This window comes from Heterodontus francisci, chromosome 4 (genome assembly GCF_036365525.1).
Source record: "Heterodontus francisci isolate sHetFra1 chromosome 4, sHetFra1.hap1, whole genome shotgun sequence".
Lineage (NCBI taxonomy): Eukaryota > Metazoa > Chordata > Chondrichthyes > Heterodontiformes > Heterodontidae > Heterodontus > Heterodontus francisci.
In genome coordinates, this window is record NC_090374.1 from 95,588,643 (window position 1) to 95,602,808 (window position 14,166).

At 42.8% G+C, this 14,166-nt stretch overlaps 1 protein-coding gene across 6 annotated transcripts in view; it reads left to right on the forward strand.

The window, feature by feature from the left end:
• LOC137369151 (dmX-like protein 1) overlaps positions 1–14,166 on the forward strand; it is a 289,553-nt gene that overhangs the window by 53,813 nt on the left and 221,574 nt on the right. For all 6 annotated transcript variants that reach the window (XM_068029885.1, XM_068029888.1, XM_068029887.1 and 3 more), the window contains exon 2: positions 1,340–1,465. In XM_068029885.1, coding sequence (XP_067885986.1) covers positions 1,340–1,465 — 126 coding nt within the window. The remainder of the gene's footprint in view (positions 1–1,339; positions 1,466–14,166) is intronic.

The window sequence follows — 14,166 nt, forward strand, 5'->3', positions numbered from 1 at the left end:
CATAATCAGGGCATTTTCAAAATGCCCACTTAAATCTACAAAATAAATTGTTGCCTCAGCTTCTGCTTAATGGCTAGCTAGGCATTTTTCTAAATATAGATTTGCAGGCTAATAAAATTTAAAATGTGTGATTTTGTAAAACATTAAAAGATTTTTTTTTAGCTTTATATAACCACAACGGCACTTCTATTGGAACAGTCTTTTTTGGCTTGTTTCCTCTGCCAGCAGCATATTAAGTAGAGAAGGGGAGGCCAAACTTGCTGGCTATGTGGTTGTCATACTGTGTACTGGCACATATCACACTGGACTGTCACAGCGGCACTCCTAAGCATTATTGTTTCTATCTAAAACTGAACATCAAAGTAATTATTGTGTGTAAAAATATGAGGTTATCATCCATTTTGGTAGGAGGAATAGAGGTGCAGAGTATTTCTTAAATGGTAAGAGATTAGAAAGTGTAGACGTACAGAGGGACTTGGTGTCCTCATCAGTAAGTCACTGAAAGCTAATATGCAGGTACAGCAAGCAATTTAGAAGGCTAATGGTATGTTAGCCTTATTGCAAGAGGATTTGAGAACAGGAGTCTTGCTTCAATTGTATAGAACCTTGGATAGACTGCACCTCGAGTACTGTGTGCAGTTTTGGTCGCCTTACCTTGGGAAGGATGTTATTGCCAATGAGGGAATGCAGCAAAGGTTCACCAGACTTGTTCCCAGGATGGCGGGACTGTCCTATGAAGAGAGATTGGGGAAACAGGGCCTGTATTCTCTAGAGTTTCGAAGAATGAGAGGTGATCTCATTGAAACCTACAAAATACTTAAAGGGATAGACAGGGTAGATGCAGGTAAGATGTTTCCCCTGGTTGGGGAGTCCAGAACTAGGGGACATGATTTCAGAATAAGGGGGAAGCCACTGAGGACTGAGATGCGGAGAAATTTCTTTACTCAGAGGGTTGTGAATCTTTGGAATTCTCTAGCCCAGAGGGCTGTGGAAGCTCAGTCATTGAGTATGTTTTAAAACCGAGATTGACACATTTCTAAATACCAATGACATAAAGGGATATGGGAATAGTGTGGGAAAAAGGCATTTGAAGTGGATGGACTGAATGGCCTACTCCTGCTCCACTGTTCCGATGTAACCCCCATTGAGATATTTGAGACATGGTAAGATGCCAGACAAACGGTTTTTAAGTTTAATTAATTATAGTGCTTGAAGCAATACAGATATGTTGGAATTTGAATTCATATTTGCATTGCAGAAATAACACATGTTAACAGTATTTCAAACTTGTTCAATTGGTTTTAGTTAATACTAACCATTTATTTCAATGTCTTACCAGGCCTATGCTTCAGGATGTGATATTGTGATTTTAGCCAGTGATTTTGAAAGACTTCAAATTATTCCTGGAGCCAAACATGGAAATATCCAAGTTGGGTGTGTTGATTGCTCCATGCAGCAAGGAAAGGTACGTCCAATTGCTTTGAGTACTTTAAATGCTCCAGATGGTGCTTTGCAACATGTGTTGTCATTATTACCAATGGTCAACTATTGTCTGAGCTCCTGTGACTGTCCTTCATGCTGAATCCTGGTATGTTTTGGGCTCTCCATAGTTGCTGTTCCATGAACTGTTTGTATTGTGACCGCATCTTGGTTTGCAATACATAGGAACAGGAAGAGGCCATTCAACCCCTGGAACCTGATCATGGCTGGTCTATTGTTATGATTATTTAGTTCATGTTTTTTTTTTGAGAGGTCACTCTTAGTTTTGGGATAATTAATTTAGTAGATGTAAGGCAATTGAAATTGTGGAATTCAAAAGGTTGCCAGACCGCCCAAGGTATTTACACTCAAAGATCTTTCCATGTGTACTAAAGGGTCAGAATTAGAGAGGTGAAAGCCATGAAACAGCAGATGGGCTCATTTAGTTGGGGAACTGAAGTCAGTAAGTCTGAAGAGAATTGCCCTGTCTTTGTTAGCAGTATAAATTATTCATGTGGGTATCCAAAAGGAAAAGGATAGAACAAAGAAAGAACAAAGAAAATTGCAGCACAGGAACAGGCCCTTCGGCCCTCCAAGCCTGCGCCGATCCAGATCCTCTATCTAAACATGTCGCCTATTTTCTAAGGGTCTGTATCTCTTTGCTTCCTGCCCATTCATGTATCTGTCCAGAAATTTAGATCATTTATGAAGACCATTTTACACTCCATGGTCTTCTCAATTGTAAAGAAGAAAAATCAAAATGGCTCCCACTATACATACCCCTTTGATTCCAATTCAAACTCATCTTCAACCTAAACTATCCCCCCCTAAACTTTTCCCCTCTCACTTTGAACTCGTGACCCCTAGTAATTGAATCCCCCACTCTGGGGAAAAAGCTTCTTGCTATCCAACCTGTCTATACCTCTCATGATTTTGTACACCTCAATCAGGTCCCCCCTCAACCTCCGTCTTTCTAATGAAAATAATCCTAATCTACTCAACCTCTCTTCATAGCTTGCGCCCTCCATACCAGGCAACATCCTGGTGAACCTCCTCTGCACCCTCTCCAAAGCATCCACATCCTTTTGGTAATGTGGCGACCAGAACTGCACGCAGTATTCCAAATGTGGCCGAACCAAAGTCCTATACAACTGTAACATGACCTGCCAACCCTTGTACTCAATACCTCGTCCGATGAAGGAAAGCATGCCGTATGCCTTCTTGACCACTCTATTGACCTGCGTTACCACCTTCAGGGAACAATGGACCTGAACACCCAAATCTCTCTGTACATCAATTTTCCCCAGGACTTTTCCATTTACTGTATAGTTCACTCTTGAATTGGATCTTCCAAAATGCATCACCTCGCATTTGCCCTGATTGAACTCCATCTGCCATTTTTCTGCTCAACTCTCCAATCTATCGATATTCTGCTCTATTCTCTGACAGTCCCCTTCACTATCTGCTACTCCACCAATCTTAGTGTCGTCTGCAAACTTGCTAATCAGACCACCTATACTTTCCTCCAAATCATTTATGTATTACAAACAACAGTGGTCCCAGCACGGATCCCTGTGGAACACCACTGGTCACACGTCTCCATTTTGAGAAACTCCCTTCCACTGCTACTCTCTGTCTCCTGTTGCCCAGCCAGTTCTTTATCCATCTAGCTAGTACACCCTGGACCCCATGCGACTTCACTTTCTCCATCAACCTACCATGGGGAACCTTATCAAACGCCTTACTGAAGTCCATGTAAATGACATCTACAGCCCTTCCCTCATCAATCAACTTTGTCACTTCCTCAAAGAATTCTATTAAGTTGGTAAGACATGACCTTCCCTGCACAAAACCATGTTGCCTATCACTGATAAGCCCATTTTCTTCCAAATGGGAATAGATCCTATCCCTCAGTATCTTCTCCAGCAGCTTCCCTACCACTGACGTCAGGCTCACGGGTCTATAATTACCTGGATTATCCCTGCTACCCTTCTTAAACAAGGGAACAACATTAGCAATTCTCCAGTCCTCCGGGACCTCACCCGTGTTTAAGGACCCTGCAAAGATATCTGTTAAGGCCCCAACTATTTCCTCTCTCACTTCCCTCAGTATCCTGGGATAGATCCCATCCGGACCTGGGGACTTGTCACCTTAATGCCTTTTAGAATACCCAATACTTCCTCCCTCCTTATGCCGACTTGACCTAGAGTAATCAAACATCTGTCCCTAACCTCAACATCCGTCATGCCCCTCTCCTCGGTGAATACCGATGCAAAGTACTCGTTTAGAATCTCACCCATTTTCTCTGACACCACGCATAACTTTCCTCCTTTGTCCTTGAGTGGGACAATCCTTTCTCTAGTTACCCTCTTGCTCCTTTTATATGAATAAAAGGCTTTGGGATTTTCCTTAACCCTGTTTGCTAAAGATATTTCATGACCCCTTTTAGCCCTCATAATTCCTCGTTTCAGATTGGTCCTACATTCCCGATATTCTTTCAAAGCTTCGTCTTTCTTCAGCCGCCTAGACCTTATGTATGCTTCCTTTTTCCTCTTGGCTACTCTCATAATTTCACCTGTCATCCATGGTTCCCTAATCTTGCCATTTTTATCCCTCATTTTCACAGGAACATGTCTCTCCTGCACGCTAATCAACCTCTCTTTAAAAGCCTCCCACATATCAAATGTGGATTTACCTTCAAACAGCTGCGCCCAATCTACATTCCCCAGCTCCTGCCGAATTTTGGTAGAGTTGGCCTTCCCCCAATTTAGCACTCTTCCTTTGGGACCACTCTCGTCTTTGTTCGAGTATTCTAAAACTTACGGAATTGTGATCACTATTCCCAAAGTAGTCCCCTACTGAAACTTCAACCACCTGGCCGGGCTCATTCCCCAACACCAGGTCCAGTATGGCCCCTTCCCGAGTTGGACTATTTACATACTGCTCTAGAAAGCCCTCCTGGATGCTCCTTACAAATTCTGCTCCATCTGGACCTCGAACACTAAGTGAATCCCAGTCAATGTTGGGAAAATTAAAATCTCCTATCACCACCACCCTGTTGCTCCTACATCTTTCCATAATCTGTTTACATATTTGTACCTCTATCTCACGCTCGCTGTTGGGAGGCCTGTAGTACAGCCCCAACATTGTTACCGCACCCTTCCTATTTCTGAGTTCTGCCCATATTGCCTCACTGCTCGAGTCCTCCATAGTGCCCTCCTTCAGCACAGCTGTGATATCCTCTTTGACCAGTAATGCAACTCCTCCACCCCTTTTACCTCCCTCTCTATCCCGCCTGAAGCATCGATATCCTGGGATATTTAGTTGCCAATCATGCCCTTCCCTCAACCAAGTCTCAGTAATAGCAATAACATCATACTCCCAGGTACTAATCCAAGCCCTAAGTTCATCTGCCTTACCTACTACACTTCTTGCATTCAAATGCACCTCAGACCACCAGTCCCTTTGCGTTCATCATCTGCTCCCTGTCTACTCTTTCCCTTAGTCACGCTGACTTCATTATCTAGTTCCTTTCAGGCTTTAGTTACTACCTCCTTACTGTCCACTAACCACCTCATTTGGTTCCCATCCCCCTGCCACATTAGTTTAAACCCTCCCCAACAGCGTTAGCAAAAGCACCCCCAAGAACATTGGTTCCAGTCCGGCCCAGGTGTAGACCGTCCAATTTGTAATAGTCCCACCTCCCCCAGAACCGGTCCCAATGTCCCAAAAATCTGAACCCCTCCCTCCTCCACCATCTCTCAAGCCACGCAATCATCCAGACTATTCTTTCATTTCTACTCTGACGATCACGTGGCACTGGTAGCAATCCTGAGATTACTTCCTCTGAGGTCCTACTTTTTAACTTGGCTCCTAACTCCCTAAACTCTGCTTGTAGGACTTCATCCCGTTTTTTACCTATATCATTGGTGCCTATGTGCACAATGACAACTGGCTGTTCACCCTCCCCTTTCAGAATGTTCTGCAGCCGATCTGAGACATCCCTGACCCGTGCACCTGGGAGGCAACATACCATTCGGGAGTCTCATTTTTGACCACAGAACCGCCTATCTACTCCCCTTACAGTCGAATCCCCGATGACTATAGCCCTTCCACTCTTTTTCCCGCCCTTCCGAACAGCAGAGCCAGCCACGGTGTCATGAACCTGGCTACTGCTGCCTTCCCCTGGTGAGCCAGCTCCCTCAACAGTATCCAAAACGGTATACCTGTTTTGGAGGGCGATGACCGCAGGGGACACCTGCGCTGCCTTCCTGCTCTTTCTCTGCCTTTTGGTCACCCATTCCCTTTCTCCCTCAGCAATCCTAATCTGCAGTGTGACCAATTCGCTAAACGTGCTATCCACGACCTCCTTAGCATCGCGGATGCTCCAAAGTGAGTCCATCCGCTGCTCTAGAGCCGTCATGCGGTCTAGCAAGAGCTGCAGCTGGACGCACTTCCAGCACATAAAGGAGTCAGGGACATCAGCCGTGTCCCTGAGCTCCCACATCGAGCAAGAGGAGCATAACACGGGTCTGAGATCTCCTGCCATTTTTAATCTTAAGCTTAACTTAGTCTGAACTTAGATGAAAAAGGAACGAAAAGTTTTTACCAATCACACGGAAAAAAAAATAAATAGAAAAAGCCTTACCTTATCTGCACTCCACCGAGTCCTTTTTTTTTTTGGTTAGAGGAGGAGGGTGGGTGGGAGACACTACAGGATGTTTTGGAGTTGGAGTTAATTAGCTGAGATTTATATCTGGGACATCCCAGATGTACCACATTACTATGGAGATAGATTATGCAGGGCGATGCCTTTTGGTCAGGTGTTTTATCTGTGTTTTGCTCACGGAAAGTTATCTTTGAAAGCAGCTGGGGTGTGGCAGAGAAAGAGAGAGAGATGCCAGCAGTTGGCTTTGGAAGCAGCTGGACTTAGTAGCAAAGAGCTATCAGAAGTTAAAGGTGCTTTCTGATTCGAAGTCACTGTAATAGACATAAGAGTGAGGCCCATGCTCGGATTGGGGAAATCCAGATTGGTGAGGTGTTGAAAGAGAGCAGGATGGTTCACCTAGCTGGTTGCTAGAGGGCGAATCCCCAAGAAATTTCATACCTCAGAAGATAGCTGGGAAACTAAGGAGAATCGGAGTGAATTCCAGACACCTGTCGTATGCTTTGGATTGGTCCCAGGGGAAGAGAACGAACCTTCAAGATCCCAGATGTACCACATTGCTATGGAGTTAGATTATGCAGGGAGATGTAAAGTATAGAGAAACTAGGGTGGAAGTGAAAGTCAAACGGGGAGTTTACTGCTGAGAGTTTAAGTTTCAAGTGTAAGTGTTAAGTTAGTAGTGCTTGCTTTGTTTAGCTCTTGGACAGCAACTTTTTTTTGTTTAAAATGTGAAATCTTGTGGGCTAATACTTTCAGTCAATAACTAGGAGTTTGAGTTTCTCTCCTTTAAAAGTTACTGATCTCTAACAAGATCGTAACACCATATCTTAATTCAGTTTTTCCCATCTTAGTTTCATAACCTTAATACCCTTGCCTAACAAAAGTCTATCAATCTCAGTTTTGAAATTTTTCATTGACCTAGTCTCAAGAGCTTTTTGGGGGAGAAGAGTTCCAGATTTCTACCAACTTTTGTGAGCAGAAATGCTTCCTGACATCAACCCTGAATGGCCAGCTCTAATTTTAAGGTTATGCCCCTTGTTCTAGACTCTCCCACCAGAGGAAATAATTTCTCTCTACCTACCCTATTAAATCCTTTAATTAAATAAAACATTCAAATAGATCAGCCCTTAATCTTCTATGTTCGAGGGATTACTAGCCTAGTCTATGCAACAATTTTAGCTCTGAACCATTCTGGGGAAGCTGCATGACACCCTTTCCAAGGTCAATATATCCTTCCTAAGGTGCAGTGCTCAGACCTGAGTGCAGTATTCAAGATGTGGTTTACGTGAGCTCTATACAAATTTATGCAACTGTAACATCACTTCCACAGCTTTGTATTCTAACTCCTTTGAGATGAAGGCTGACATTCCATTAGCCTGTTAACTAGTTTTTAGTTTCTATATATTGTCCTCCAAATCACTTCGCCACAGTTCCGACTTTCTTATCATTTAGAAAATGCTCTGATCTATCTTGATTAGGTTCAAAGTGGATGATCTTGCAATTTCCCACGTTGCATACCATCTGCCATTGTTTTATCCACACTTAATCTATCTTTGTTTCTTTGCAACTGCGAAAGCCTCAGTACAGGTTGTTGGAGGGTACCAGTGGTCACCTGACAGCTTCAATATACAACATCCCATGGCCCTTCACAAGGGCATTATAAAACAAAATTTGTTAACAAACCACGTGAGATATTAAGGCAGATGGCCAAAAGCTTGGTCAGACTGGTGGGTTTTAGGGAGTCTCTTGAAGGAAGAAAGCGAGGTAGTGAAATGGAGAAGTTTAGGGAGGGAATTCCAGAGCTTAGGGTTTAGGCAGCTGAACGCACCAATGGTGGAGCGATTAAAATTGGGGGTGTTCAAGAGGTCAGAATTAGAGGAATGCAGATATCTCTGAGGGTTATGGTGCTGGACGAAATTGCATTCTGCTAATTAGAGTACAAAACTGTTATCCATACTTCAATCTGCTAACCATTTCCCAACCCATGTCAAAAGGTTGCCTCCAATTCTGTGCACAACCATTTTTCCTAACAATCTCTTGTTTCTAGGCATTTCCTTCATGATTGATCTCTTTCAAGATTTGAAGTTGGAAAGAATTCTTTCTGATTTTGTATGCAAATGCTAACGTTGATTTTATTTGTGGGCGTCTTTCACATTTAACATTTTATCGATTATCATTGTTCAGAAGTTTAACTGGGCCAACCATATGAATGCTGTTGCAACAAGGGCTATGAGAAACAGGGTACTCTACAACTGAGTCATGTCCTGATTCCTCAAAGCTTCTCCACCATTTACAAAGCTCAAATCAGGATTATAAAGAAATGCCCACCACTCACCTGAGTGGTCACACCTACAGGAAAACTCAAGCTCAACACGAACCAGGACAGAGCAGTTCCTTGATTAGTGGCACTACACTAACTTGCACTGGCAGAAATATGTGTTATGTATAAGATGCACTGTAGCAACTCGACCCTTACTACCAACAGGACTAGAACAGCTATATCATTGGAACAGCATTTGCTTCAAGTTCCTACAACTTGTGCATCATCCTTCATTGGCACTGGTTCAAAATCCTAAAACACCTACTTAACACTATTGAGAGCACCGTTACCACAAAGACTGCAGTGGTTTAGAAAGAAGGCCCACAGCCAACATCTTGGCAACTAAGAGTTCTGATGAAAGGTCATAGACCTGAAACATCACCTCTGTTTCTCTTTCCACAGTTGCTGCCAGACTTACTGAGTATTTGCAGAATTTTTTGTTCTCATCCTCACCACTAGGAATTTGCAACAAATGCAGTGTTGCCCATGTTCTTGGAACGAAATCTTTTATAAAAAAAAAAAAAAAAAAATGCATTGATCCATGTTGTATTCACAGGAGACAAGTAATGTGAGAGTGTAAGATTGCCAGCTTCTCTGAATGTGAGAGATTGGATTCGGACATTGAGTAAGCCATCTGCATCACATCTGGTCTACAGGGCTTTAGGACTTAAAAGTTAACAAGCAAGAGATTGTTTTGTATGCATCCTAACATTCAAGGCTACAGAATTGCAAGACTGGATGGATGTCAGGAGTTACACGAGTTCAAAAATGCAATCAGATAAGACAGAGACCTAGAAAAAAGCATATCTGCAGACTCATTGTATGCCATTTGCATTCTTGTACTATTTGAACAGAAGAGGGAAGTCAGGGAAGGGGTGTGAACGATAGAAGCCATGGACGGGCCTGAAACACTAGAGGATGGATATAAGATGCTAAACGTTCTGAATGGCCTTTCACCAATTATTCACAAGGGAAGGATGCATGTAAATGCACAGAATGTGGTGAATAAGGTTGGTGAGCTAAAAGCACAAATAACTGTGTGGGAATATGATGTAGTGGCAATAACAAATGTGGCTTAAGATGGTGAGGACTGCTTGCTTAATATTTAAGGATACTAAGTGTTCAGAAAAGATGGGTAAGGATAAAAGGGAGGTGGGGTGGCAGTGCTGATGAGGGAAGATGTTGTGGTGTTGCAAAGAGTGAATGACATTGAGGGGGAAAGGACAGAATCCATTTGGTTAGAGTTGAGAAACAAAAAGGGGGTGATCATGCGACCGGGGGTATTATATAGGCCTCCAAATAGTGAGAGGGAGATAGAGGAGCAATCTGCAGGTAAATCGCAGATGTGCAAGAACTACAGAGTGGTGATATTTGGAGATTCAATTACCCAAATAATGATTGGGATAGTATTAGAGTAAAGGGTGAGGAGGAGGAGTAATTTCTGAAATGTGTTCAGGAGAACTTCCTTGACTAGTATTTTCTCGGCCCAACTAGGAAGGAGCCATTGTTAGATCTGGTGCTGGGGAATGAGATGGGCCAAGTTGACCAAGTGGTTGTGGGGAACACCTCAGTAAGAGTGATCACCATAACATAAGGTTTAGACCAGTAATGGAGAAGAGCAAGGAACAATCCAAAGTAGAACATCTAAATTTTAATTTCAATGATCTAAGAAGGGATCTAACCAGGATAAAGTGGAACCAAAGACTGACAGGAAAAATTGTAAAGGAACAATGGGTGATCTTTAAGGAGGAGATGCTTCAAGTACAGACATTGTACTTGTCTTGTACTTGTACTCCTTTACATTCCAACAGGGGCAAAAGATAGCGGAACCAAAAGCAGGTTCCTTGGATGATGAGGGAGATAGCGGATATGATAAAAAAAAAGAGAGTATGATGCATGTCAGGTGAACTCTTCAAGTGAGAACAAGGTCAAATACAATATGTTGAGAGAGGGGAAGTGAAGAGGAAAATAAGACTGGCAAAGAGAGAATATGAGAATATGAAAACTGACGGATGAGGAGAGATTGAGTCGGTTAGGATTATATTTGCTGGAGTTCAGAAGAGTGAGGGGGGATCTCAAAGAAACCAAAAAATTCTAACAGCACTTGACAGGGTAGATGCAGGAAGGATGTTCCCAATGGTGGGGGAGTCCAGAACCAGGGGTCATAGTCTAAGGATACGGGGTAAACCTTTCAGGACTGAGATGAGGAGAAATTACTTCACCCAGAGAGCGGTGAACCTGTGGAATTCGCTACCACAGAAAGCAGTTGAGGCCAAAACATTGTATGTTTTCAAGGAAGAGTTAGATATGGCTCTTGGGGTGAAAGGAATCAAAGGATATGGGGCGAAAGTGGTTACTGAGTTGGATGATCAGCCATGACCATAATGAATGGCGGAGCAGGCTCCAAGGGCTGAATGGCCGACTCCTGCTCCTATTTTCTATGTTTCTATGAGAGTAACATTTCAAAATTTGTTGGTACCAAACTTGGAGGAGTGACAAACATTGAGGATGATACAAATCGATTGCAACAGGCCATAGATAGGCTAGCAGAATGGCAGACAAGTGGCAAATGGGATTTAACATAGAGATGTGTAATGCGATGCATTTTGCAGAAGGGTTGGGAGAGGCCATATAGATTTAATGCCACAGTTCTAAAGATTGTGTAGGGGCAGAGGGACCTGGGGGTGCATGTGCATAGATCTTTGAAGTTATAGGACACATCAAGAGAGTGGTCAGTAAAGCATACGTGTTCTTGAACTTCATAAATAGAAGCAGGGAGGTTATCCTGAACCTTTATAAAGCTCTGGTTAGGCGGCAACCTGAAGTATTGCGTCCAGTTCTAGTCACCACGCTTTAGGAAGGATATGAGGGTGCAGGAAATTTACCAGAATGGTTCTAGGGATAAGGGATATTAGCTACAAGGTTAGGTTGGAGAAACTGGGTTTGTTTTCCTTGCAACAAAGGAAAGTAGATTTGATACAGATGTACAAGATTATGACAAATTTAGTTAAGGTAGACAAAGAATAGCTGTTCCCATTAGCTGATGGGACAAGGACTAAGGAACACAGATGTAAAGTTTTGGGCAAAAGATACAGGAGGGGTGTGAGGAAGAACTTTGTTACACAGTGAGTAGTAATGACTTGAAACTCGCTGCTTACGAGGGTGGTGGAAGTGGAGATAGTGAATAATTTCAAAAGGAAATTGGATAGGCACTTAAGGGAAATAAACTTGGCAGGGCTACAGGGATAGAGTGGGGGAGTGGGACTGGCTGGATTGCACTACAGAGAGTGGCATGGACTCGGCAAGCTGAACGGCCGCCTCCTGTGCCATAAATGACTCTATGACTATGAAAAATAACTTCTCCAGCCAAAATTAATAACCAATAAAAATAAGATGAAATCCTGGACAATGCACATGTCAGATGGTGGGGAAGCCACAGCTTTTGAAACAAGCCCAATTAACACCTGCATTTGGTGAACCATTTATCAGGGTTCTGGTAGATGGTTAGATCCTTGCGAGAGACAAAGGCGGGCCATGGGTATCTTATGATCATCATAGATTTGTCAACCTGATTTCCAGAGGCAGTACCATTGAAGAAGATCATAATGAAGTTGTGATTGAGAAGTTTGTCTAGTCTTTCACTAAGTATGGGTTGCCAAAAGTAATTCAGTCTGCCCAGAGGTCAAATTTTATGTCAGGTGTATTTTAGGAGGTCATGTGTAATTTAGGAATGAAGCAGCTCAAGTCGGCTGCTTATCACCTGCTGTCCTAAGGTGTTCTGGAGAGGCATCATCAAACCCTAAAGTGTATGATTAGGGCCTGTTGTCTTGAGTATCCCCAGGATTAGGATAAAAGGATATCATTCTTCTTATTCGTGACTAGGGGCACGGCAAATGAGTCTACTGATTTCAGTCCCTTCGAATTGGCCTATGGGCATGAGGTTATGGGCCCCTTTACACTCATTAAAGAGAGATTTTTTAGCACAGGAGGAGGAACTGCCCTCCCAGATTGTGTCAAAGTTCCGAGAAAGGCTCTTAAAAACTAGTACAGTGGCCAGAGAAAATCTCAAAGATTCTCAGCAGGTGATGAAAGTACAAGCAGATAGAACAGGTAAGGTATGTAGTTTTCAACCTAGGGATAAAATGCTAATTTTGTTGCCTTTGATTGGCAAACCATTGAAAGCTAGGTTTAATGGATCCTACTGTATCAAAAACTAACTGAGTGATGTGAACTATGTAGTTAGTACCCCAGGCTGATGGAGGAGTCAAAGGGTGTGTCATGTGAATATTCTGAAGAGGTACTATGACTATGAGCATAGTCAGCCAGTAGGTGTAGCGCAGGTGGTATTGAATGTAAAGGGTGATACTGGCGCCTTTGATGAAGCAGATGATAGTCTGAGACTGAGAGTTCTCAGATTGAGCCTCCTGAGGTGAAGCTAGCACACAGAGGTGTTGGAGGGTCTCGATGAGATCGCTCACCATCTACCTGAGCAACAGGGGAAAGACATAGCTAACCTATTGAGGGAATATCAGCCTGTGTGCTCAGATAAGAGAGGTCATACTTCTCTGGCTATTCATGAAGGTGATGTAGGGGAAGCTAAACCAATTAAACAAAACCCATACAGACTCAATCCCAGCAAATTGACCAAAGTCAGGGAGGAGGTTCAAAACATGTTAAACAATATAATCGAACCCAATCAAAGTAGTTGGAGTTCTCCTGTCGTTCTAGCACCAAAACCAGACAGTTCTCAAAAATTCTGCCTTAACTTAAAGTAACCCACTTCACATTCAACCCAAACTACATTCATTCGGGGCATTACTTCAGTGCCTCATCTGATGTCTGAGAGGAAAGCTGCATTCTTAGCTACAATGTAGTTAATGGGGGGGCTTTCTGAAGCCTCATCTCTCTGTGCCCCTTTACCAGCAACAACAACAACTTATATTTATGTAGTGCCTTTAACGTAATAAAGCATTCCAAGCCACTTTACAGGAGAATTATAAAACAATGTATGACACCCAGCCTCAAAAGGAGATATTAGGTTAGATGACCAAAGGAAAAAGCAAAAGTGAAAATAGATTGATGGGCTTGGGTCTGGTGCAGCAGCCAAAATGCGCATGTGAATGGACTCAGGGAGAACTCGTTTACATGTCCTTTACTGTCCATGTTTCCTGCCTCACTAAGGAAGGATAGGGAGCTGGAGGCTGTTTGTTTCTGCATAAGCATTGATGGAGAGTGCTTTGGTAATGGAATAAAAATATTAATTTCCTCTCCTACACCCCACGTACTCCGAAATAAGCTTACATGGAAAATAGTGAGCATGCAGGGTGTGGAATTCCCTCTTTAGATGGCACAGTGTGAGGGAGACTAAGAGAATTACTCCTGTGTTTTTTTTCAGTCTCTGCATGACCAGAATATAGAATTTTTATCATTGCTGAAGCACCATCCAGGCAGTGTGGGCCATTGTTTACATAAATGGCAGGCTGTGAAGATTGGTTAATACGCAGTCACAGATTTGACATCATGAGGGTGCTGAATTGAGTTTGATGCCAACAAGTTGGAATGCTGCATTTTTAATGCTGAAGGTTAAATAAGCTTATCCATCATTGAATATTAACAAGCATTCATAAGTAATTATTTCAATTAGTCAAATCTGCTGTATCGCATCAGTGTTCTGTTCTATTGTCCTTTGGTTGCATTGATA